The sequence below is a fragment of the Thunnus maccoyii genome, chromosome 9 (genome assembly GCF_910596095.1).
Source record: "Thunnus maccoyii chromosome 9, fThuMac1.1, whole genome shotgun sequence".
NCBI classification, from domain to species: domain Eukaryota; kingdom Metazoa; phylum Chordata; class Actinopteri; order Scombriformes; family Scombridae; genus Thunnus; species Thunnus maccoyii.
The window spans coordinates 15,894,647-15,921,855 of NC_056541.1; the positions used below are offsets into that span (position 1 = coordinate 15,894,647).

General features: G+C 39.5%; 1 protein-coding gene across 2 annotated transcripts in view; it reads right to left on the reverse strand.

Moving 5' to 3' along the window:
• Window positions 1–27,209, reverse strand: part of grid2 (glutamate receptor, ionotropic, delta 2) — a 554,413-nt gene that overhangs the window by 7,467 nt on the left and 519,737 nt on the right. For both annotated transcript variants that reach the window (XM_042421919.1, XM_042421920.1), the window contains 2 exons: window positions 25,910–26,076; window positions 4,520–4,760 (listed from right to left, as the gene is read on the reverse strand). In XM_042421919.1, coding sequence (XP_042277853.1) covers window positions 4,520–4,760; window positions 25,910–26,076 — 408 coding nt within the window. The remainder of the gene's footprint in view (window positions 1–4,519; window positions 4,761–25,909; window positions 26,077–27,209) is intronic.

The following is a 27,209-nucleotide window of genomic DNA, read 5'->3' on the forward strand; positions in this document are numbered from 1 at the left end:
AATGTTCAGCATCCCAACCCATCCTGACGGGTGCTCGGCTCTCAGGTATCTTCATTGGACTGCAAGGCAAATTGAGTATGCATGGCTAAAAGCCGTTGTAATTTTCGTTGTACTACTGTTAATATGTCACTTTATTAAGTTTTAATTTTTTTCTGGCGAAAAAGTAACCATTCAGATTCCAAATCTGTGGTCAGTTTATTCAAATATATTTGGAAATTTGCTCCGTTTTAAGAGCTGTGAGGAGCTGACTGGGTGGGACCTGCTGGCATATGTTATAAAGGCACATGTTGACAGTGTTCCTGCTCTCGCTGCCAGAGGGGGGAGACAAAAATTCTGCACTGCAGGTTTAAGCTTGCATTTCTATACATCACTACTTGGACTACCACAAGGTATATGTGCACACTATCATCCACATCTGACTTCTAAATCAGTAACAGTGATTTTCCTATGTGAGTGACTGCCGTAACATGCAAAACCTTGAATAAGATCCACAAGGAGAATCAAAGACTATCACTATTTAATTCCCTGCTGTCCCTCCTGTTCACTGTTGTGACTCCTCTCCTGTGCTCAGCTGGGGACTGATTCCACTGGCTGCTCTTAGGGGCTAATAAAGATGGCGGGGGGTGTGTGCGTGTTTGTGTGTGTTGCAGCTGAACCACACTGTGCTTAACATGAGTTTGGGTTCAACTAAAAGTTTGGTCTCTTTGTGGCTGCTCAGTGGTGGACATGACTATTGGTCTGAATGACAGATTAAAGCTGGTAACTGAGCAGGGGGCTGAAGGTAGGGGGGTATATGGTGTGTGTGTCGGAGTGTGTAGTGAAGAAAAAAATTTCTGTTGTCTGATCAAAAACAAGAGAACATTTGTAGTCAGTTGGGTGCCAATCTTGCATTTGTTGAAACATAATACACAGTATCTAAGACCCCATATTCTGAAATTATTACAAACAATTGATTGTGGTCCAAAATGTTTCACAGAGCTACCTCTGGTAGAGGTGGGAGCAGCAATTTGGTTTCACCTACTGACGTGGTTTTCTTTTAATGCAAAGTGATTAGGCACTGAATCAAGTGGAAGAGATACAATCTTTGTTTCAGTCACATATGATCTCTATGTGATGGGTGGGAGCATGTGGGGTGAATATTTAATTTATTTAACTTGATTTACGAAAGCAATAAGATGATGGCTAGGGAAATTATGGCAGCAATATAGAAGCGGGTGAACATGTTGCTCTATTCTCACTCAAGCTTGTAGTCAGTTTAGCGGTACTTCATGCCATATGGCACGACATGGACTGAGATAGGAGGAGTCTGCGTGTGTCTTTATTGCTCCAACTCGCGTATTCACAGAAGTGCACAAATGGTCTCATAACGTCAGAAAAGAAAAGTCTAGCCTTAAACTGATTCATTTTCTAAAGAGGAAAGAGGAATCCACATGGCGTGCAAGTAAAACTGAACAATCAATGAACAGCCCAAAGGACATCTGATAATTACAACTAATTATTTGACACTGGTGACCCATTGCAAACAATTGCAGGTGATGTATTGGACTGAAAACTGTAGTTTGTCAAACAAGCCTGCACATACTACAGTGATTGCAGCTGATGAAGGACGTCATTCAAGCCACAAACCACCAATTTGCCTGCAATAAAATGCCGATTAAAGTCTAGTTTGTGGTATATTTTTGTCTTTCATGTCAAAGCACGTCACCACTTACATCCCATCATTACTCTCTGTGAAAACAGTTAGACGAATACTTATTAGAGTATAAGCAAACCTTCTCCAAAAGCTAGAAATTGTAATGATATAGTAATCAAGTAATTTGTGATCGACCAGGGGCTGCTCACTTAATCATTTAGAACCAGTGGTTCATAGAGTTTTCATGTTAAAACTTTCCTCTAAATTAGTCTCCAGATGATTGGTGTTATCGGCCTTTTATCATGAAAAGTAACCCGATCTGACACTAAATCATCTTGGGTATAGTCAAAATTTCCATTCCCATCTTTTTGTCATCTTTTCTAATTTATTCTTGGTGGAACTTTAAATTAGCATGACGCCAAAGATTAAGCAGATGGGACAGGCTGCTCTTACTTGTTTCTGGTAATATGGAGTCATGCAGAGAAGTTCACTTAGACAGTCCTAATTAGTGCTATGGTCATCATTTTCACCCCCTTTAAAGCCCATTTTGGTAACCGGGCTTCAATATCTGTGATATTATGTCAGACCTTTAAAAACATTTCTTCTTGTCTGATTGACAGTAAGTCCAGTCCATATCTCCAAGGACTGGAAGGTGAATCATAGGTTAGGAAACATTTTTACATTAATTCTCTAAAGCCATTATCCACAAGTTAACCTTAACCTGTCTTTATCAAACTGCTTCCACACATGGGAAAAAGCAATTGTTTGAAGCTCAAGTAATTTACCTGATGGCGAAAACATTTTCTGCTAAAATTAATCTGTGCTGCTTCATGCCTCAGTCTAATTTATTACCAACACATAAATAATGAACTCTAAACCAAAAGTGAAGATATTATTTCACACATAATTACATTTCTTTCAGTTCATCAGTAGCATGTTTTGCATACCAAATTTGCCACACTTTGCTGCAATTTCACAGTTTTGATTAAGGTTATTTACTTTAACACTTCCTCCCTCTGTGTTTTGGCAAACATAGCATGGGACGTGACAAGATGGGTTGGGTATGGAAGCTGAATTGGGAGCTGGTTCAAATCTGTCAAATCCCAGTTGATAAGACTGCCACTGAAATAGATGGGTTGCAACAATGGCTAGTGATTATATTCTGGTAAAAAAAAAAGGGCCTCAGCTTGTGTTATTATAATTCAATAATGGAAAACCAACTAAACACACTGCCATTTGGGCTTTTCTTTGAAGATGTTACCTTTCCTGTCTATGATGGAGCAGACGTAGCTACCACATCACAACAGACTGCAGGGTTTCTACCAGGGGGAGATGTTGCCAGAGTCACCTTGATTGCCTCGAACGATATCCCTGCTGAGATTATCAACTGCACATAGGCTGATTGGATATTTCACAGGGTGCTGCTGCTAATTTACAAGGTGGAGTGTTGCCACAGTTTTGGGAAGAACGCTGGTATAAATATCCATGTTTAATATTGTGAGTCAGTGTTTTTGACTCTGCCTTGGTCAAGGCACACTGCAGCATTCCAACAGGCCCTCAGGCTGTTTTTGTATTTCGTTTTTTTAACATTGCCATATCCTCTTTTCCTCAAAACATTAACATTTCAGAAAAATACGTGGTTGATTACCCTGTTGACACTGATGCATTTGCCTCATTTGAAATGAATTAACATCATCAAAATAGTACTGATAAAACGTTTAAAAAAGAGGTGAGATTTCGGACACCACTGTGTTTATTGAGGATCTGTAATGTGATTGTGCATTGTGAGAGTATAAAGACATAAAGGGATTTTGTGCGTACTGTGTGAACATGGTCTTAGGGGACTGAATATATTACTATGAAGACATCAACTCATTCACAGTATGTCAGCTCTCCTTGTGTGTGTACAATGTGAGGAGTATGTGTACCCTGAATACTTACCCAGCCCGTGTAATATTATATCATGTCTAATGTTCTATGTTGTATTTGGCATCAGTATGAATTGGCAGTACTTTAGATCAAGTAATGAGGGCTGAGAAGGAATAACACATGAACAAAAAGTAAACACCCTCTTCAATTAAGTTAAGTTAAATTTGCTGCTTAATTCAGTTTACTCTCAGACTCAATTTGCTTCTGGCATAGAATATTTCTTTGGTTAATCATTTTGATAATTTGATGGTAACGTTAATTATGAAAACTATTAGAATTAATAACATGACAGCATGCTTTATAACAGTCCTATTAAGCTCATGATTGTGGGTGAGAAGAGAAAATGAGCACAGTGTTCTCGGGGATTCTGAAAACATCCAAGTCCTGTTTGACCTTTCTTTGCCTTCCTGCATACCCAGAACTTTATGTACACAAGACTACACAAAAGATCAATGCCACTTACATCACTGGAGATCTAATATAGCACCTCCAAGATTCTTTTTGACAGAAAATCCTACTTACAAATACAGTTCCAGGGTAGTACTGCTGATGTAGCTTGTGTGCAAATTTAGTTCATGGGAAGTGACATTGTGAGCACAGGAGGTTTTCAAAAAGTTCCAGATGCTGTCAGTGTCACAAATACTCTCTTGCACCTTGACTTTGGGGATTTTTTTTTTCAACTTAGTGCCTCTAACCACAAAGCCAAGACTTTGTAGCCAGTAACTCTACATTATTCTCTCCTTGACTCTTACATCATTCACTCCATCATTAACTGTCCATTACTCTCACTTCTCACTTTTTTCTTACCTTGATCTCACCCTTCCTATTTTCTCTACCCATTCTTAAACTACTTCTCTCCTGTCTCACACAATTGGAGAAGAGCTGAGATCTATTCTAGGCCCTACATCTCTCTCTGTGTCATCTCTCCTTTTTTCAGCCACCCATCCATCCCCCTACCTCCTTGGAGGGGACTCTGGATCCCTTTCTCCGTGACCACCAGCTTTCCACCATGGCGATGAGGCAGGAGAGCACCACACCAGCTGCCAGGACGCAGAAAACACCGGCGAAGCTGTGGATATCCAGGGCATTGCCACGCTGTCGTGCCTGGACTGAGCTGAAAAGGTCACAAGGGCTGTCCTTTGGCCACCACTTGAGTTTTAGTATATCCATGTCACCATTCTGCTGAAGCTCCAAGATTCTATGATGTAAACAGACAAAAAAACAAGTATGTAAGCATGTAGCAGTGTATGTGCATACATTTTACACATAAATGGGGTTATTCCAGGATTCTGGCAAAGGGAAGGGGCCAATAGATCTTGTAATGAGCACTGTGAATTAATGTGTAGATGCACGAGTGAACAATAAGTTAAAAGCAACCGACAGGATGGTAATATACCACTGTCCAGAACAACCATTGTCAGGATTAAATATATCTTTAAGGAATGATAATTGATTTTGTCTGAGGACCATTTTAATTATAACAAAGTCAAAGCCATTCATACAAAGCAATCATGAAGAATAAAAAATATTCATACAACACTGCAGCTTTTTCTGCAGTTGCCATAGCACTTCTCTTCCATTTGAGGGCAGTGTTGGCCAGTTAAATCCCTCCCTGATCCCTGACAACCATATTGGGCTGTCAAACTCATTATGGCTAACATTAATATGTTTTGCAGCACAGCGCGAGTACACTGCCACAATGTCATTATGCAGCCTAGCTTTAGTCCCACGATTGATGGCTTCAGAGAGGATACAGCTCAGAGGTTGATGGGGTCCCTCTGTTAGCCTTCAGCTTATTATTTAACTGGGTCGTTCGTTTTGGTTTGGAGGGGAGCTGCAGACACACACAGACAGGCATTCAGAGGTTCTGTTAGCGTTCAGCTGGATATTTAACAGAGGCGATCTGGTATGGAGGCGAGAGAAGCACAGGGAGAAGGAAAGACAAAGTAAAAAGACAAACTGGCAGTGTGTGTGTGTGTTCATGCATATACTTCCCTCACAGACACATAGATACAAACATGGAAAACAAATAGATGCAAATAATCCCATATACATACTCATAAACTAAGCCACCACACTGATTGACACCAACAGGGTAGATGCACACAGTCACAAACTGCTCGCATGTCCAAGCAAACTTAAACAGGATTCATACATGTGTACATAGAGACAGATGTTTGCAATTATCTGCAGAATTTCCTGGGGGCAAATGCATCCTGCAATTTCAATGACAGCATGCTGACATCAGTGACAGTGCCCATCTCTCATCTTCATTTTTCCTCATACGGAATACAAAAAATGGACTGGCATCAATCAAGAAATGCAAATGAGCCCTGCAGACAGTTTACATAATTAATTTTATTCACAATAGCCAGAAAACATTGCTCATTTCAATGTAAATCAGCTAAACAGGCTCAGCACGTTGCTTTATAGCCACGTCACTCTCATTTAGGGGCATTCTCTTATCACTTCCTGGGCTCTACTGAGCTGGTGGGACTGAGGAACAGGGGAACTACACAGCTAAATGCAAGTTGTGGTTGTTATTGACGGGACAGAAGAGAGGAAGAGAAGAGAAGAGAAGAGAAGAGAAGAGAAGAGAAGAGAAGAGAAGAGAAGAGAAGAGAAGAGAAGAGAAGAGAAGAGAAGAGAATGCCTAAATAGACAGTAAAAGAATAAAAAAAACTCATTAGAAGAGTAAATCCACCAACAGTCATTCTAATAACAGATCATGTGCAACCAACTGCTGACTTTATTGTGGGATTGTTTGGCTCATATCAACGCAGATTAGCGCCAAGATTAGATATGACTTTGTGTAGATGATATTGACTCAAAACAAATTAAATCGAACTGATCTGCCCTGATTACAAAGGGCATAATATATAGTCGATGTTTTCAGCAGTAGTTTTACAGTATAGCAGCAGCACTGGCCTTGTTGTATGCCCTGGTTATAACTCTATTGGCACGGAGAAGAGGTTGTCAGTTTAGAAATCCCTTACCACACATCAATCCTGCATGTGTTCGTTTTTAGTAGTGCAGTGGGCTCTGCTGCTCTCAAACATGTTACTAAGTTACTTTTGGACTGCGATATTCAATAAGGCAGGACTTGCGCTTCTGACATTGCACTCCACTCCTTCTGAGTGCTAGTTTGCTGACTGCTGGAGGAGCAATAGCACAAAAACACTTCACTGTTGCATGCGGGGCACACCGTTGATATATACAAGCTGACATGGCTAAGATTAGATTTTTGAACTTCACCTGTGTTTAATCAAAATTTAAACAGCATCCTTACTAGTTTGTGTGTAGCTGATGTTGTGCCTTCCATACAGTACTGACCTTTTTAATTTGCTACTTTGACAACATATGCCACACACATACACACAAGCGTGCACCCTGACAGACAGCTTCAGAGAAAGACAGATTACACACAGGCTAATGAGATGGAATAAGAGCGATCCCACCTATCAAAGAAAGCAGGCGATATTTTGTCAAAATATTTCATCATTTCTCGTTTGGAATTCAGCCAACTTCTAAAGATTTCTTGTCTGAGTTGATGTCTTTTCATGTCTGTCAAAAAGAGAGGCATGCTTTATGTTTGGCGTTGCTGTCTGTTATCTGTGCTCATGAGTTGACTGTTCTATGTGTCACAAATGTCATGTCACACAGGTTTTTGTGTGGCACTTAAGGAGTGGCAACAAGGAGCGGCATTGTCTTGTTTCATCTCTGTTAACATCTGTGCACACAATTACTATAGACAGATGTGAATGCCTTTTTGACAAAACATTACAAAAGGTGTTTACTGTTGACCTTTGAGGGAAAACAAATAAGCAGTGGAAGAGGTAATTAACATTTCTCTCCTTGCAGAGAAATATCAGTGGAATGTGAATATAATTGTCAAATATTCTACAGGAAACCCTGCATAATTTTACATATAATTTTGCTGTGTTGGTTACTGGCTGCATCAGTAAGGTAAAGATTAATGTTCAATTTGATTTTCAAAGATTAATGCAAATATGCACAAAATGCCAGCCTTTTTTTTTTTATTCTAGACAATCACATGGATGCCAAACAAAACAACAAAGAATACCTGATCAAAGATCCAGCAGATCAAAACAACAACAACAAGAACAACAACAAGAACAACAACAAAAAACATCTCAAAGAGAGACTTTCATCATAGGAAATATTAGGATGTGACTATGTTGTATGTAACTTTGAGGGAGGACAGAATAGAACAGATTTGAGATTCAGGACCGAGTGCTTTCTCTCTCCCCTCTATTACGACCCCGTCTGCCCGTAGAGCTCATCATCTATCATTCTGCACTAATTGGCCTATCAGAGTTATGCAAAGACTGCTTCCCTGATAGGCCCTTGAATCCTATAGCACTGACATGCACTTACAAGAACACACTCACACACATAAAATGGCTACATTTAAATATGTAGAGTAATGTGGCTTTTGGTCACTGTAGGATTGAGGTTAAGTTGCCTTTATCCTGCCCATAAAGTCAGATAGAAAAAAGCAACCATTGCATAGAAAGAGAGAAATCTAGGAAAATGTGGCACTTCTGAAAGTACTCTGAATTTGTTTTTGAACTGTATGTGGAAATAACAATCCCTACACTCTGATTTGACCCTGTAACAGTAAAATACTTGCAGGAAAGAGGAAAGATATGATGAGCATGCTGGTAATGTGTTTTATAACATCAAAATACAGATGGTGCAAACTAAAAGTGAAGCGAAAGATGTTAACATGCTATACCACAAGCACGCTATATCCTTGTAAATGTGACAGCAATCCAAACATTTTGAGCCCTATTTTAACGATCTAAAGTGCATGGTCTGAAGTGCATGGCGCAAGTGCACTTAGGGTGTGTCCAAATCCACTTTAACTATTTTAACGGCGGAAAAAATGGTTGATGCGTCAGGCGCATGGTTCAAATGGGTTGTCCTTAGTCTCTTAATTAATCATGGGTGTGTTATGGGCATAACATGCAATAAACAAATCAAAGTGTCATCTCCCATTCCCCTTAAAAGCCTGGTGCGCTTGCACCTTGGCGGATTGCTATTATGATGGCACATTTGCCAAGTAGTAAGAAGGGACACTTCTCTGCGGGGGCAACGGATCTGCTCGTGCACAAAGTGAAAGCGCACGATCCATAACGAGCACACTGGCCCCTGCTGCTCCTGAACCCTCCCGTGGTCAGCTCCAGACTACCAGTTTAAGATCCTGTTCATTAATTTGTTGCAAATATTTTTTAATCACAGCTTTGGTTTCTTTAAAATCGTTTTGCTCAGTCGTGGAGTAACAGGTCAAATCAGCGGGGTTTTAATTGCCGAAAGTATGGAAACCTGATCACTGTACTCTCAAAACTGTTACAGAATATTTGTTAAATATTGTTCAAAAATTAAATCATTCATTTTAATCATGTAAAAAATCATTAACACAGTTATCAGGACTTGATCAGCTCTCCAAGGTGCTGATCCTGCTGCTGGCAGCAGCTAGAAGCTGTGCAGATTTATCTCCTTCGTTAGTTTAATCATTGTTTTCACCTCATTTATGTCCTCATGTGTTCCTCATGTCATCATGTATTGATGCAGCAGGAAAGTCAATCTGTGTCTGATCCGTTGTTGTCCATCTGTTGAAATACCTACGTGTAATGCCACAATTTGGTCAAATAATTACACAATTTTATCCATCATTACTGCAACTAATTACTTTTGATAAATATTATGACTAAGCATTATGAATGTGTTTTTTAAAATATGATGATGTACACAATAATAATCTTTCACACTGTAATTCTTTAATTCGTAATCTTTTGCATGTTTATGCGCTGCTGCACGTCCTGTGTGTGTAAGAAGCAGGGTTTATGTTGCGCACTCGCCTATGTAGACGCATATTACTGTCTTGATAATGCACCTTAAAATAACCGTGAAACATTGTGCCATTGACTTCAGACCAAGTTTTTGTTGGTCAATAGCGCAATCGCTCTCTGCTGCCTCAAGATAGCAATGTACCAACAATGCGCCTGACCACACCTCATTTCACGACCAACCAACTGCCCACGGGTGCTCTGATGGGCGCAAGTGCATTTGCTATTTAAACAACGTGGGCACTGGATGGGAAAATGACGCCTGCGTCGGTCTTAAACTAACAAAGACACTTGCGTCATGCGTGGAACCGCTTTGCGCCAGGGCCCTAAAATTCATGAGTGGAGTATGAGCTTGCTTGGGTAATTCTAGCTCTAACGTTGTATTATGTAACTGCATTAAGAATGACTCCACATTTGTAAAATCAGTTACTGACAAGCCTGTAAGATATCTTTGTTAAGCCATGTCAGCTATAGGTAAGGAATACTTAAGCTTTGTGAGAAAAAGTGAACATGGCTCATTTTTAAACACACAAAAGCGGCTACCACTGTTCTTCATTTATCTCTATCCCATGGTAGACAGGCGGGATGAAAGGCCACCGTGAGCTGCCTGACAAAAACATGGGTTGAGTCAAAGGTTTCCTGCAGTACACCATCTGTCTAGATCTCTAATTTGGCTGTTGCTCTCTCACCACAAGAACTTCCCTCGAAAAACACACAGGCACACACATTTGCATGTGCACACATGTGCAAACACACACCCACACAGATACAGTAGGAATGAGAATTCATGCACACACAGTAAACATCTATACAAACAGACACACAATGATTTTGTTATGCGCGATCTGTTCAGAAATAATGACAAACTGACATGACGAGAGCTAGCAGTAGCTAATTAAAGTGCGTGTGTGTGTGTGTGTGTGTGTGTGTGTGTCACAGCTTTCTCATGAAGGCCGTGACATTTGATGGAGTTCATGATAAAGTGCAGGAGAAGAAATCTGACAACTAATTTATTTTCCCCACAGTAGTCTCATATCCCTGTGCAGTTACTCTACACTTTTTTGTTTTATTTTCAGTCTAAATATGGATAATACTGAACTGAAGGAGTGTATAGTTAGATGTGTTTCTTTGCTTTTTTTCCCTTCCTTCAAGGACTGTTAGTGTTTTTTGCTCAAGGTGTCATCAGTCAGCACACCGCTGCCTGAGGTATCAGGAAATAAATCACTTTAAGCACTAAGAATAACTTCTACTATACATCATTGCTGTCTGAGGATGTACACTATGGGTATTAGTGCCATGTCCTCCTTTATATAATACAAGGGTTTCTATATTAATGTCAAATGCATATTAACATCTTATTAAAGGCACCATTGTCGATTACAATGGACCGTATATGTTAGGTTTCAATGTCAATGTCAGTGGCATGCATGAGGGGACTAAAGTGTGTGTGATAGGTGAAATGTAATTACAGAACAAGTGTAATTTGTGTTTCTATATGGCTTCTATGGCCTTTTGTGTGTAAAACAGCTGGTCTGTGTGTGCAGGTACAGTACGACTATATGCATACTTCTTTTTGTAATGTAATGGTGTGTCACTAAGTATACAGTATGTGTGTGTGGGTATGGTGCATGCATGGCCTTGTGTCGGTGAGTGTGTGTATGAAACAGCTGGTGTGCTGTGAGATGCATTAACAGTGTGTGTGTGTGTGTGTGTGTGTAATGAGTTATCACCTTGCTTTAAGATCGTTGACTTTGACTGGGGAGATCTATAATGACTTTAACACTCCCACTGGCTGTTAAAGCAAATGAGTAAGGGTTGCCCGTGTGGTGGGGGGCAACTTTTGTGTGCCTATATGTATGTGTGTGTGTGTGTGTGTCTGCCTGTGTGTGCTCTCTGTCTCTGCCTCCCCGTTCTCTCTGCAGTGGCTGTTACTGTGTGGACTAGATGTTGCCATGGCAACTCTATGGCAGCAGCCTTGATGGTAGGATGATCACACATTATTAGCTGACTCAAGCTGAAAAAAAAAAAAGAACACCGTAGTGATTTGGATAAAGGAGACAGGGAAGGAAGACTTGAGGAAAGGAAGACAGGGTTGAAAAAGAGAATGTAAAAGAAGAGAGAAGGATACAATGTCTGTCAGGTGACAAAACAGATTCAAGATAAAACATTGTACTGTGATCACACACAGGGAGAGAGAGCGAGAGACAAAGAGACTCACTGATTATCACAAGAAAAATGTAGGAGCCACACATATGCAGCACATATTTAAGCAAGAGGACATGTCTGTCTACATAATGGAAAGCCAGGAAGGACACAAGCATGAATAAGGAGTGCTCTTTCTTTTTAACTCTCGCTTTCTTTTGGAGAGACACAAGTGGGTCTTGTATGCCAATCTTTGCTGTTTGAGGGTTAAGGTTGTATTTTGACTAAAGAATATAATCAGGTTAATGTTAGGGTTGGGGTAATGGTTGGGGTTCGGCACAGTCACACACACATTCAGACACAATCACACTTCTTACATTTACAGTAGATTACTGGCATCAAAGTTAAAAGAGGATAATGTTTAAAACCAAATGCACTCCTTTATGGTCATAAAAAGTTATTTTGTTTGGTTAAATCAAAGTTTCATATGGTTTTCACGACTTTGAATCATCAAACTAAAATGTTTAATGTTTAAATTTATTAAAAGGGAACATATGTTCCCTGTATAACCTAAACTGTGGACTATATTTCACAGCAACATGTATTTGTAACCATTTTAATGAGCAGCCCCTAATGTTATGAATGATGTCCCTACTGGAGTCAAATGGACTGTTAAGAGATTTCACAGTGTGTTGCAGCACCACTGCTGGGGTATAGGGAGTGTCTTTCTAACTCAAATGGATGGTGGGGCTGTTTCAAACATAGCCTGCAGGCTACAAAGTGAGTTTTTAAAAAGCCTGTTATCTCAGCACCTGGCAAACTGATCGTTGAGTCATTGGTATTGATCAACTCGGCTATCAACAACCCTCTGTATATATAAGATATATTATGGCCAATTTCTGCTATGGGACAATAAAAATCTCACCTATTGCCCTTTTAAATGCACTGTAACTCCATATATTGTGTTGATTCTGCAGTCTGTCTCAGGCCCATTCATAAGGCCCCCATAAACGCAGGTTATGTCCCATGCTGCTCTTTCCCCAGTACCAGCTTTTACTGCTGCTGTAGCCAGTTAAAATGCAGAGTGCTGTGGGTTAGATGATCAAGCATAATGTGACACAGTTCAATGATTTTCAGAACTGGCTAGATAGACCTCTTAACTGTTTCTGTGAGAAGTGTCTAGCCATAGTGCGTCATCGTAGAGCCCACTGCTGTCTGAGGAACAGCGAGATAGGTCTGCTGTAACTACAACAGCCTTGCTCTTTTGTTCAAATTTTCTTATTCTGTCACCTCTGTAGCAAACACAATTTTAAGTTGGAAACAGTGAAAAGTGGAAGTTGCCTGTGAGGTGAGAGGTGGAGAGAGAACATGAAGGCAGAGGGAGAGGAGATGTGAGTGAGTCAGAGAATAAGGTAAGATGGAGAACAGAAGAAGAAATGAGACGGGAGCAAGAAAAAAAATCTGGCAGTGTGTTCAGTCTGGATGGATGGCTGACAAAAAAATCACACAATGAACGGAAAGAGAGTACAGAAAGAGGGGAGACAGGGCAGGAGAAGAGAGCTGGGGAGAAGTAAAGAGAGCAGAAAAGACAATGGATGAGATGAGTGAACACAAGAAAAATGTTAAATAAAATCAGCAGAGAGATGGTAGCAGGAGATGGTGGGAGATGGGAGACCAGAGGTGTTATGCTAAAATGAGTTTGTTGCTCTGAGACGACCGTTGGCTGTCAGCTCCTTAAATGAGAACAACACTAGGTTGACAGCTCAGTAACTAGCTTAACACAAAGCTGGCAACATCAGCGGACTCTGGCTGCCTCACTGGTGTTAGACTCAGTGGAGAACATGATGGAGAATAATGTTTGTGTAATAAAGTCAAAAAAGTATCTGAAAGTAGTTTCTGATGACTGCAGGGTCAGAATAGATTTTGCTGTCTCAGTGCAAACATGTTGAAGAAAAAAAAAAAAGAAATTTGTTCATGAAAATATGTGGAAAGTGCACTAAAACAAGTTGAGTGAGACAGTCATACAGCAGGCCCTCAAGGTTGTGTGGCTGCCGGTATTTCAATTACTGTGGGTAGGTGAGAGCGACACAGTGATTAGGGAAGCTAGCCTTCAAATAGCGAGCTGAGCTCAAGGACCCATGTCAGTAAACAACCCCCTGAAGTATCCTTAAATGCTGAATCACCTCAAGCTCCAGATCCACTGAACCTGATTTTTGACCTGCCTGTGGAGATGAGAAGTTAAAACGAGAATTTCCCTCATGGGAATCGATAAAGCATTAAATTATTATCACATGATGTTGCATTTTGCTATGTGACCTACCTGAAAGAACAAGACCAACCTGTCAAAAATATAACACAAAGAGGCACAAGAACTGTTCTTATACTGGCCTGTGCTGCAGTCACTTTGTGTATTTGTCTGAATTAGTTCACCACTTTTGCTAGCAGGGCAGTGACTGAGTATTGATCAGGAGCAGAGAGACTCAACAGCATCGACCCAGTTAGGGAAGTGCACCTGCACCTGATTATTCTCTCCCTGTGTTCTAATAAAAAAAAGCTGAGAGAAGCTAAGACTGAAGCACACTGACCCACAGCTACACATCAATACCCTAATGTCTGGAAAGTCTGTTTATTCAACCACAGACTGCTGGAGTCTTCTCAGACAAGAAATATTATTCCATATTATATATTATTCCAGCACTGGTGGTGCATATTTGAGTTTCCTTTTGAGCAGGGTTTATTTTGGTGGCAAATATAAAAAGAGTGAACCACAGAAGTCTCTCCAGTGACCTTCCTATTTGTAGACTGAGCATTTTTAAGCTGGCCGTTATCTCACAGTTACACTGTGTGCAACTTGGTCGGATACTGAGGAAATTTGCTGAATTTCCAAAGCTGAGAGAACATTAAAAGGAGAACAGCCAGGATTTTAGCTGTCCCACACACATTTGACAGATCAGAAAACCGTTGAACTATCTCAGACTTCCTGATAATCAAACATGTTGATTTTCTCAGCACAAGATCTGCAACACTCTTGTAGCATAAATGTATGACTGAAGGTAAATGCAAAAATATCATTAAGTGGGGGTAGCAGTTGAGGTAGCACACAATATGCAGGGTAACCTTGTTTACAACTCCTCACATCAAACGAAGGCTCAGGGCTGAGCAAGTGGAGTGTGTGGGGACTGGAAGAGCCAGAAACATTTCAAGATGAAAAGAAAAAAGCCATTGGGGCACAGGTCAGAAACACAAAAAAAGAAGAAGAGGAGAAATGTGCCGAACATAAAGGTATGTATTTTCTGAAGTTTTGTTATGTAGCTAGCTGGCTATTAACGTAGTTAGCTGGCTAGCTAACGTTGGCTAGCATGAGCTCAGCATCTAACGTTGATGTAAGCCAAGTTAGCTAGTTACGTTAGCTGACCACATTGTCTTTTATATTATTTCAGATGCACTTTTAAAATATCTACAATCACCATCTGTTAGAACTGGTGAAGGCTCAAGTGCGTCCACAGATGTGCCTGTTTCTTCAGGTGAGTGAATGCAACAAGCAAATTAAGACAATCTAATGTAAATACTTCATGTAATGCTATATACAATCTGATCAATGAACTTGTTCCTGTTTTCTCTGTATAACGTTAAATATAGAACCACTTGAACAGTTGGCTTAATCTTCTTCTGATGATGAGGACACAACACAGACTACAGATTCCACCTTGTCACTTTTCTCAGGTGTACAAACATATGCACAACTTGAATTGTCATCTTGTTTAATAGCCACCTCATTTGTACAACTGTACACATTCCATACATTTGTCTTAATCAGTTGATTCAAGTAAATTCCTTATAAAAGATTGTATTATGACCTGTGCTCATGTGTGAATCTGGTGTGGACATGTGGTGAGAATAAGTACAATAAGTGTATTATCTGCCCTGCAGAAGCACCAGATACAGCCTCCTCTGCTCAGCCTTTGTAGCTTCACACACCTGCTGCTGCTGAGACAGTTGAGCCACTTTCAGCTGATCCTGCTGACTGGCCTTCACATCTGATAGACATATATATACAGACAGGTGACAAATTAAAGGAAAAACCATGCAGATGCTTCCATATAGGACAAGAGGGCCCTGAATGTTTTGATGTATATCAAACAGATGTGAATCATGTGCCCTGGCCTCCACATCTCAGTGCAACCGAACACCCATTGGATATTTCAGCAGTGTGTTAGACAGCACTCTCTATCACCATCATCAAAAAACCAAATAAGGGAATAAATTTTGGAAGAATAGTGTTCATCAGTCCTGTAGAGTTCAGAGATTGGAGAATATGATAAGAAGAATTGAAGCTGTTGTGGCGGCTCGTGGTGGAAAGACACCTTACTGTACTAACACACTTGGTTTTTCCTTTAATTTGTCACCCAATTATATAAAGTATAATATATTGTAATTGTAATTAGATTTGTTTTAGTAAATATTATAAACAAAAGGCATGTTTGTGTCTTAAGAACAACTGCTACACATGTGTTAATTTATTTATCTATTCAGGGTCAGCCCTGACCACAGGAAAGAAACACAGCAGGAACATAGGAAATCCACTGACAAATAAGCAGGGCCAGGGTTTGAACACAAGACTGTCCTACTATGAGGCAACAGTGCTAATCATGGAGCCACCATGTCGTACTTTCAATTAACAGTGTGTCACTATTAAAGCCCAAGGAATGGTGTAAGAGAGGTTATGTACCCCAGAGTCTTTGGTCCCTCAAGTAAACTTTGCCAAGCTTAATTATTTCAATTAGCAATCTAAGGGTTCAATGTCATACACTTTGTCAACAAAGTTTTCAATTAAGCATCATTAAGCTACAGTGTGTGGGTGAACTGGAACAGATTATCAAGCTGAACTAGGATAAACAACACACAGAAGTCAAACGGTCATTAACCATCATTAACACATCACGAGAGTGAGAGAGAGACAGAGAATGACAGAGAGAGCCACATCCCCATCATTAATTGTGATTAATAAAGATTTAATGAATGTACTAAGTGTGTGGGCTGAGTTTGACTGTGATAGATTGGTAGACGAGTGACAGCTTTAGAGAGCGAGAGCTTAGACAAAGACAGAAAGAGAGCGAGGGAGATTAGATTGACACTCGACATTAAATCAATTTTTTGTCATCTGGAACAATGTCATTGTTGTAAAAACACTCATACATACACATGCACACAGACTCACACATGCAATCTCTCTCTATTTCTTTGCTCGCCACCCTTTGAAAAAAATGCATTATTTTCCCCACATGGATAGTGATTTCCATGGATTGGAAACTGAGGGCTTCAGAGCCTCTGGCTACCTTGAGCTCACCATGTGAATGTGTGCGTGTGCATGATAGACAGAGAGAGACAGTGAATCAAATAACTTGCTGTTTAGCTTTTGGCTACTTTAGCAAGTACTTTGATCAAGCCTTATTTCAATGTAGCTCATTGTATTGTGGTACTAAAAAGACCTCTATAAAAGGATGCAGACTTTTTAAAATAAATTAATGAGTTGTTTTAAATCTGAAATCTAAGAACTGATTTTGATCTTTTTGTTGCATTTGTTTTTAACTTTGCTGTTAACGTGGCCTTTTTTTCTATTCCCATGGGACAAACATGGAAATCTTTATGTTTCACTGCAGAGTTAACAATATTAAACAGAAATGGTGAATACCAAAAATGAATCAATCAGAAGGAGAGAGAGAGAGGAGAAAGAGAGACAAAGAAAGAGAGACAAAGAAAAAAAATCTCTGACAATATACCAATCAATATGTCTGTCCCCTGCTCCATGGGGAAAGCAGAACAGTCAAAGTTGAGCTAAAAGTCAATGTTCTCCCTGAGGATTTTGTACCAAGCTAAACTTTTTTTCAGTAGACTTGTTTCTTGTACTGTAGCTCCACATCTTAAGTTATCCTGTAGTATACTGTAGTTATAGTATAATAAACTAATATTCAAGCAAGCTGGCATAAGTCATCACAGTAACGTTCAAATTTTGGGCTATTAAAGGTAGAGTCAGTAATTCTGGAGAAAGACTGTTCAATACACTTTTTGTAAAATTCAGCGAATATCTCCTCACAGTCCGCTAGCTGTCCATTCTGTTTGTGCGCTGAAAAAAAAATCTGGTGTTCATACACAGCCCTGGTGCTCTGTAAATGGGAAACAAACAAAGTGGCTCAGAGTGAGCCAAACAACACCATTCCAGCCTATCAGCAGGGGTTCGTGCTCGTGCACAGGACAGGGGGAAGGCATCAAAGCAGCTGTCTGTGTGAGGACATGACAGTCTCCTGTTTCCAGCACCTGTTGAATGGTGAGGGATGGCTGGCAAACTGGAGAGAGTTAGGCTGTATTAAATGTATCAATCCACATTGAATCAGAGACAGTCTCACAGAGACCCCCCATATTTTTTATGCCTGGAGTCTGTTTCTGTCGCGTTTAGTGAAGTGTAATCTGAGCAGGCAGCTGTTAAATCACATAAATATCCTTCTGTATATGTTGAACTTATTAACCGTATCAATGAATCAATAAATACAAATACTGTTGATTTCTTCCCATGGAGCTGACATGCAAACTATTTTGGTTCAGTAAATTTCTGCTGTCAGTCAGCCTGGTGAAGGCAGTTTGTCCGGCCGCTGTCCTCTCAGCTCCCCAAGAGCTGCAGCTGACAGAAAGCTGCTTCTGTGGACAGAGACGCTGAACGCAGGTCAACTGAGAAGTGGGGAGAATTGACTCTACAGCTGATGCATCACTCTGGATTCTGCCATATTTCTCTCTCATGGTCGTTGCCTTGGCAATGCGCGTCCATGAATTTGGGGGGTGAAGGAGCACAAAGGGAGGGGTGTATTTGTTTGGGTGTTTAGTTCAAACATCAACAATCTTTCTCCAGAATTACTGACTCTACCTTTAGGCTTCACTCTATCCTGGACAGTGAGTGCTGCTCTGTTATCATTGGTAGAAGTTAGGATTAGCCTCCATCTCATATACAGTAACCATCTCAGGTTAACTTACTGATCTGAGGACCAGGTATTACATACTGTGCCCTCTCTGCAGAGCCTGTTTACAATCCCTCTGCTGGGACTTAAGTGTAACATTTACATGGGCAAAGGCAGTTTTAAAAACCATTTATATGCGTACTTCAATGATGCAATTTAGTTTACCTCTATCATATACACTTAAATTTCACTTCAAGGTTTGCAATAACCAAACGTTCACAAGTCAGTTCATCAACAGTTTTTTAAGTGTTGCTGACAATTTTGTTGTCATGAGGGCTGCCGATATAAAAGTTTGCCAGAATACTGAAAGCATCACAAACAAACTGTTTTTATGAGCTGTATACGGTTTATTTTGTATTCACTGGGACCGATAGCACCTTCATAGTGTTTTAAAACAACTTTTAGTCAAAGACATACTTCCATATTAGTGACACATCACTTCCTGTGTTTGAACTTCAATTTATTATAGGATATGACATAAATGCATGAAGGAGAAGAGGTTGTAGAGGGAACAATGAAGAAAGCATGCATGGATTGCCAGATTTAAGACTGAAAAAAGGCAAGTACGCTGCAGAGATATTAAGGGAGATGGAGAGAGAGAAAAAAGGGTAAATACAGTTTGTTTTTGGACATATAACAATGAGAAAAATATTAGATACTGGGAAACAGTTGGGTTCAGGAGCAAAGGACTCTTACACGGTCACATAACTTACACAAAACAAACCTCAACAAAGTAATACTGAACTTTAAGCCCTCTGTGATTCAGTTTCTTGGATGTAAATGCTTCTATTTTTGTCAAATACACCATACTTTCAATGTAGAACAACACGTGGTTTCTTACAAGATTTGAACAAACCAATTGAGCCCTCAAAAAGTTCAAATCCCTTCACTATTGTCAAAAAGCCAAACCCATTTGTCAAGTAAATCAGAGCTGATGGGTGATATTTTTAATGTGGTTACTTTCATACAGACCAGGTCTGGAAATAACAAGCCACACACTAACAGGGTAATGTCATTTCTACAGAATGAAGCCAGCCTCTGGTGCATGCTCACCACAGCAATCTAACCCATGCTCTGCGAGGTGTGCTGTATCTGTGATTGCTGCAGTGATTTGTCACTGTTATGCCATTTGGCCCCTTAAGCGTACTGTACTGCATGCAATGCCAAGGTCCCCACAGAAATACATGCCATGGCTCTATTTTAGACTATTAGCCCTTAGGTCATTAATGAACACTTGCCTGCAGCCAGGTAATATAACAATATAAATGTATCTTTGTTCTCAAATTCAACTATAATAAAATCCATATGGTAGATATAGGCTCTCTTTGCTCACCCCATGTGTGCCTAAATAGAAAAATAGGATTTCTATGAAAGTAGCTCTTTCATAGCATGACCCTGACATCATGCTAATGAGCATATCATTATTTTTCTTTATATTCCCACTGACATTTGCATGTCATTATTTTTCTTTATATTCCCACTGACATTTATCATCTACTTTCATTAAATTTTCTGTAGTCACTACACTCAAGATGAAGACAAGATTTAAATTGTGCAATCCTAACCATAATCACATACAAAGGCACCTCATCTAGCTTGCAATCGAAATGTAACCATGTTCAATATGCACAATAAAATGTCTGGCCTGCAGCTTATCTTCTTAGACTGCAGCACCCTCAAGATGTCCATCTGCTATGGATTAAATCTTCTATTTTAAATTTTCATATTAATGCCCACAGACACACACATACACACAATATATGCCTGCGGGAGAGGGTTTATTTTTTCCACAATCGTTCCCCTTCAGCACTTCAAAACAACTTGTCAGTAGCTGTCAGTTTAAATTAGCGGACTAGCCCTTAACACTACTTTTTTCTGACTCTGGTAAATCTGCAGGCTGTCTCCATCAATCACAGAACAGCAGCACCACCACACACACACAAGCTCGCACACATTATTTGTTCTACAGTGCCACCAAATACAACCCAGGTCCACACACTCAAACAGAAACACAGACATGAAGTGGTGCTGCACTTGAACACTGGCAATGGCTTCTTCATAACAAACAAAGTGGTTGAAAATGATGAAGTTGTAGCAGTCTGTCTATTTCTACAGACACTGCCCTTCCCTTCTTCTCTCCAAAGTGTCAAAGCAAATAAATTCTTTTTCATCTCTCATATTACCTCGAGGGACCTGCAAATAGTAAACACTCCTCAAGTATGCAGAACGCACACACTCACTGACACACACACAAACATAAAATATATATTCCTCAGAAGTTGCAGATTCCCTCTCCAACTACACCACAAAATCACTGGCGATTTAGATCTCTATCGATTACTGGTATATCATCTCCCATCTCTGTGTTGTCTTTATGGTATCTTATTTTCTTTTTTATTTCTTTTCTTGTTACTGAGATTGATTAATTGAGGACACTTCACTGAGATCAAGATCTCTTCTGCAAAAGACATTTTGATTAAGAAAATCACAATTTCTTAAAAATATATGTAATAAAATCTTCTATATCCCTGAGAGGAATGACTGTCTCTAACTTTAAGTTGCGTCAGTGGTAAGGTGCACAGTATCCATAATACAGCATAAATACTGTATAAAAGTATATTATATATATAATAAAGAGTATAATTTGATTTTTTTAGTATATGACCAATAAATTCTATTGACTTCCATGACTATGTTGGCACAATCTGATAGCCACCCCAAATGTCTATGAATTTACAGCACTGTACTTTATCAATTAGATCACTACTGAGGGCATGAATAGGAATGGAAGGATCAACAGTTTGAGCTCTTACGAAATGTGTATGTTTTGTGAGTGTGGATGGACCCAATATGTGGGACACTTTTTCCAAACATTTCATTGGAACTGATCATTGACAGAACGAAACCTACCAGAAAGATACGAAAACCAGCTATATGCAGAATCATCCAAACCAATGGAGAACAACTTGAGAGACTGTTGTGATTGACAGAATTAAAAACCTCAGACAGATATTGACATAGAATGTGTTCTTCTAAAACAAAGACAGAAAAGCCTGAGGCTGTCTGTAGTCATTATTTTCTGTTGTCATGTCATGTCTAGGCATGAAATATAAATTGCAAGAAAACAGAAAAGAAATGTCTGACAAAATATACTGATACAAGAGCTACAGTATCTTTACACTGAGAATAGACACATGTGCCTGTACTGGCATCTGAGAAGGGTTAGACAGGCTTGGCAGTTGTTGCTTATATAATTCCTCCCATTGGCTCAAGGGTTTTTCACTGCCTTTTGCCCCATCCATCCCGCACTGTGTGTTACTCCTTCAAAAATTCCCTTTTAGAGGATGACATTCATACAGCAATCTACTGATGAGAACAAAATCCTGCCCATCTCATTTCTGTAGATACTGCAGTCTGTGTCATCGGATAGACTTAATAACACACAGGCATGTATACTAGTTACACAACATTTTCCCTCCAAATTTTGGAAAGGTGCTGTCACAGCATGCTGGGCTGACTGAGATTGCAATTGACTGCTTGATAATTTAACAACTCCAACTTTTTTGCCACTATCAAAGTAAAAAACAGGGTTCAAAATAAAATTCCTCTTTGCTACAGGTCTGTAAAAGTAAGACAAGTGGAGTATTAACTGTGGCAGCCATGCAAACCTTTGCAGACAACAGCATGACTGTAGATCTGACATACAATTACAGCAAATTGATATTTAAGTTGATTAAATTCTGCGCAAATGCAGAGGTGGTTAGTGCAGTTACTTTACTACTAGTTGCCTCTAAAAAGCATAACTCAAGATTTCTCTTCAGTACCATCAACAGTCTATTAAACCCTGACCCAGCTTGTTTGTGTCACCTGTGCAGAGGACTGTGAGAAATTCCTAAAATATTTTGTTGAACAGATAGAAAACATCAAAGCATCGATTGCTCCTCCTGGCTCACTCCTACCTTCACCTCAGCCCTTCCCTTCCACCATGCTGTCAGATGAGTTTACTCCCATTACCCTAAGGGGTCTGCTCAATATTGTGTCTAATACTAATCTCACCACTTGTAAATTTGATATTCTCCCTTCCAAGTTGTTCAAAGAGGTTTTTTCATCACCCCTTGGCTTCTTAGCATTGTGAATGAGTCTCTTCTATCTGGCCTGGTCCCACACTATTTTAAACAGGCCTGTATCCAGCCTCTTCTAAAGAAACCTGGTCTAGATCCAACACACCCCCACTATATCAAAATTAGGTTTCAAAAATTGTTGAAAAGGCAATTGCTAAGCAAGTTTTAGAAATAATGGAAGGAAACAATATATTTGACAATTCATAATCTGGCTTTAGAAAGAACCACAGTATGGAAACAAAGAGTAACAAATGAAATTCTAATGAATGTGGACTCTGTAATCTCACTGTTCTCATTTTGCTGGACTTGAGTGCAGCCTTTAATACAGTTGATCATCCAGTTCTACTCATCAAACTCAAGAACTGGGTTGGCCTAGGTGGAACTGCCCTTAACTGTTTTTTATTTATCAAACAGAATATTGAAAGTCACTGTTGACAACTTAAGTTCTTCAACTTAACTCTCATGTCATGTGGAGTCCCACAGGACTCAATCCTTGGACCTATAAAGTTAATTTTATATCTGTTGCCCCTTGGCCATGTTATTTGCCATACAAAATTGTAACAATCTGGATTCTCTACACTGCTGCCTTGCTGCCTTTAGGGACTGGATGGCTTCCAACTTCCTGCAACTGAACACAGATAAGACTGAAGTCTTGGTCATTGGTCCTAATCATATTTCTAACAGTATCACCCCCCCACCTTGGACCACTAACAACTAACATGGCACAATCAGCCAGAAACTTTGGAGTTGTTTTTGATCTGTACCTCAACTTCAATCAACACATTAAGAGTCTTGTTCAATCCTGCTATCTACAAATCAGAAATATTGCCAAAGTCGAACCAATGCTCCCCAAAAAACACAGTTGAACAACTTATCTACAGCCTCATTTCCTCCTGCCCAGACCACTCCAATTCATTATATACTTGACTAAACGATGCATCAGTTGCCCGTCTACAGTTAGTGCAGAATGCAGCAGCAATGCTTCTCACAAACACTCGACGCAGGGAACACATTACTTCAGTCCTGGCTGAATTACAGTTGCTCCCCATCCGTTACAAAATTCAATTTAAGATTCTATTGATTACTTTTAAACCCTCCATGGTCTGGCTCCACTTTACATTTCAGAACTCTTAACCCCTTATTCTGTGCCAAGACCCCTCATAGAATCAAATGCTGTTAAAAGTTCCACAGTCCAGGCTTAAAATAAAAGGGGATCATGTTTTTACTGTTTTAGCTCCAACGCTGTGGAACAAACTCCCCCTCAGTATCAGATCAGCTGAGTCAGTGCCTCAATGTAAAAAGCTTTTAAAAACCCACCTATACAGACAAATGTCTTTTCAAATGTTTTGATGTTGTTTCTTTTTATATTTTGTTTTATCTCTCTATGTTTGACCGCTTTTTTTATTGCATTTTCTGTGAATGATGTTCTTTTAATTTTTCTTTTTTTGTTTTATATCTCTATGTTTTCTGATACTTTATGATATTGTATTTTGTGAAGCACCCTGTAACTCTGGTTTTGAAAGGCACTATAGAAATAAAGTTTATTATTATTACTTTGAGGCAAAATTGCATCTAACTCAGTAAACAGCTGTTTTAATTTGAACAAATGGAGATCCACCAGTAAACACAAATCCAATTGAAGGATGCATCAACAAGTATCCAGACTTGTTATGTCCAGGCCACCAATGATAATCAAACCTCCATGATGTCAGGGCACTGCTAATATAATTCCTGTTAAACATCCTCTTTATGCTTCATTTATTTATATAATACAGAATGTCAGGGTGAAAAATCTAAGAAATCGCTGTACAAAAAAACAAAACCTTTTCTCCTGATAATTTCTCTGTCTGTTTTTGTTTGAACCATGGGGACCAGTTTGAATAAACTGTTTGAAACTGTCTTCCCAAGAGTGTGACATTGCCCCCGAAATAATAGAAGGGAATTGGAAACATGGCCTGTCAATTAATTACTTGTTTATTTTAATAACAGCCATGAAATGCAATATTCAGAAATGTAACGCTTCACCGGATATGGAGCTATAGACAGTCGGGCCTAGTCACTCACACTCTGAAAAGCTCACACATTTTGGCCAAAGCACATACAACGTGTTACATACACACACACACACTCTCTCTCTCTCACACACACACACATAAAACAACACTGACAGCCTATTTTACAAATGATAAATTGTGACAGCTTAATGAAGGTGTTAGACATTTATAATTTTCCCTCCTCTTGAAATGAATCCATGCTCAATTGCGAATAAAGCCAACATGATTCTCTACTGGGATGCGACTCTCTGAACCTGACTGATGACTGAACCTGTAGTCTGGTGATGTGGCTCACATTATAGCATGGCATTAAAAATTCATGTAAACACTCAGCGTAGATGCACAGCACAGACAACAGATCAGCAGCTGAGACGAGATGAATCCGTGACCTTTGATGGCGTCTGCAGACATCGACATGCTTTCTAATGGCTACAATAGACTAGATACAGTATATAGTGAATGTATGAATGAATTAATGAATAAGAATAAGTTACTTTCTTTATGCATGAGATACTTTGAACAACAAAACCTCTTCAGTGTGCTCCACGATAAACATAAACAAGATGAACTGCTGGGATCAGCTTGGATACATTTACACTGTCTAGTGTTGACTTATTTGTGAGGCCATGTTGTTAGACTTTCTGTCAGACTGGGGTTAACCTCTCTAGGTAGCTAGGTAGCTATTGTCTCAACCTCAGCATGAACCAATGGTTCATGCAAAGGTTAAGCAACCTAGCTGCACACTAGTTGTGAAAGTGCCATTCGCCTCTTCTTCTCTGGAAGATGGATGTACAATTTAATCTGCTATTTACTTGGTGTCTGACCTACAAAGCAGATTTTCAAGCACTGCAGAGGGGCAAACTTTATGACTGTGGCCATTTTTTATTTTGCTGAAATGAATTTGGAGCGGTAATAAAATCTTACATGATGTCTCCAGGAATAGAGGATATATGTATACATTTTTTCTCATAGCTCCTGTCAAAAGCATGGGATTTTTTTTAACCTAAAACTGATGACACTATGATTGAGATGAACAGCACAGAACCAAAATGATTGGTCTATCAATCTGCATGTGAAACATGTCCTCTAAATAACAAATAAAATGCAGTCAGGGATGCTGCTGACTGTTGTTTAGTGTTATGGCACCTACCTCTGGGAGAAAATGTCCCTGTAGGGGCTGCCGTGCTGCATGGCGATACCATATCCACGGTCTGGTGCGTTGTTGCTGACAGTGTAGAAGGAGCAATCCTCATCATTATTAGCAACATACTCGAGGACCGCTGCATCCCACACAAAGCCAAACCGACCGTACTTCACCTGAAATAAAACAAGACATTTATACACAGTTAACAATGTTCATAGAGGTGCATCTTTACCTCAGGCCATACAAGTGACATCGAGCGACATTTTGTGACTGAGTTATTGAGATTAACTGTGTGTTCAGACAGAACACAAAATTAATTATAGGGTTGGTGTGATAGCATACAAAGTCAATGGAAAGACGCAAATAGAAGCAAATTTGCCCAGAGTTGTGCGAATTGACACGATTGGGTGATTGAAAATTATTCAACTTGAATGGAAAAAATTGCGTGTAACCTTTGGCTTTATGAACCTATTGTAATTCATAAACATAGAGATGACTGGAAAGTAGAGAGATTTGAGGAATATAACAGGAAAAAAATCAGGATTCTAGTAAGTTCTGAGATGAGTCAGAAGCTGAGCACACAGGCACACTCCCGCACACATGGTCAGTGCATCATTTGTTTTCAGCTAAAGTCTGTGCAATGGGTACATTGGCTGTTTGGAGTGAATAGAATACAGTTCAGCTGTCAAATATGTGCAAAAAATTAGCTTTGCTTACTATCTGAACACACCTTAAGGGCTCCTGTGTTGGCACCAGAAATTTGACGGATTCAAAACTTCCAACTTGTAATTTTGCACAAAATACTGTTAGATTCCACAAACATAACATAGTTGAGACAAACTTTACCAAACATTAACCCATATTTGTGTGATCAATGTACATCACTGTCTGATGAAAACCCACATTTTGTTTAAACAGTGCAGATCTTTTTAGGCTGACTGCTGCAAATAACATGGATATTGTATCTTCATCACCCTTTTCTAAGAGAAAATCGAATGACAAGTATATTTTAGAATAATTTTGTATTAGGAGTTGGTATTACCCTTGATCAGGTGATGACTACATGTTCTATACTTCATGTCTTTGTGGATCAGCTGAATCACAGCAGAATAATTTCAGCATAAGCACTCTGCTATGAAAGTGGTCTTCAAGGACTAATTCACTTCAGCATGCCAAGATTTTATAAACATGGTCTAGCACTGCAGCAAGATTATTCTTTTCTTCTAAGATGGAAAACTTAATAGGCACAGAAACTTCACTATTCATCAGTCCTTCTTGACTGTAGATGCATAAGTGTTAATGGCTT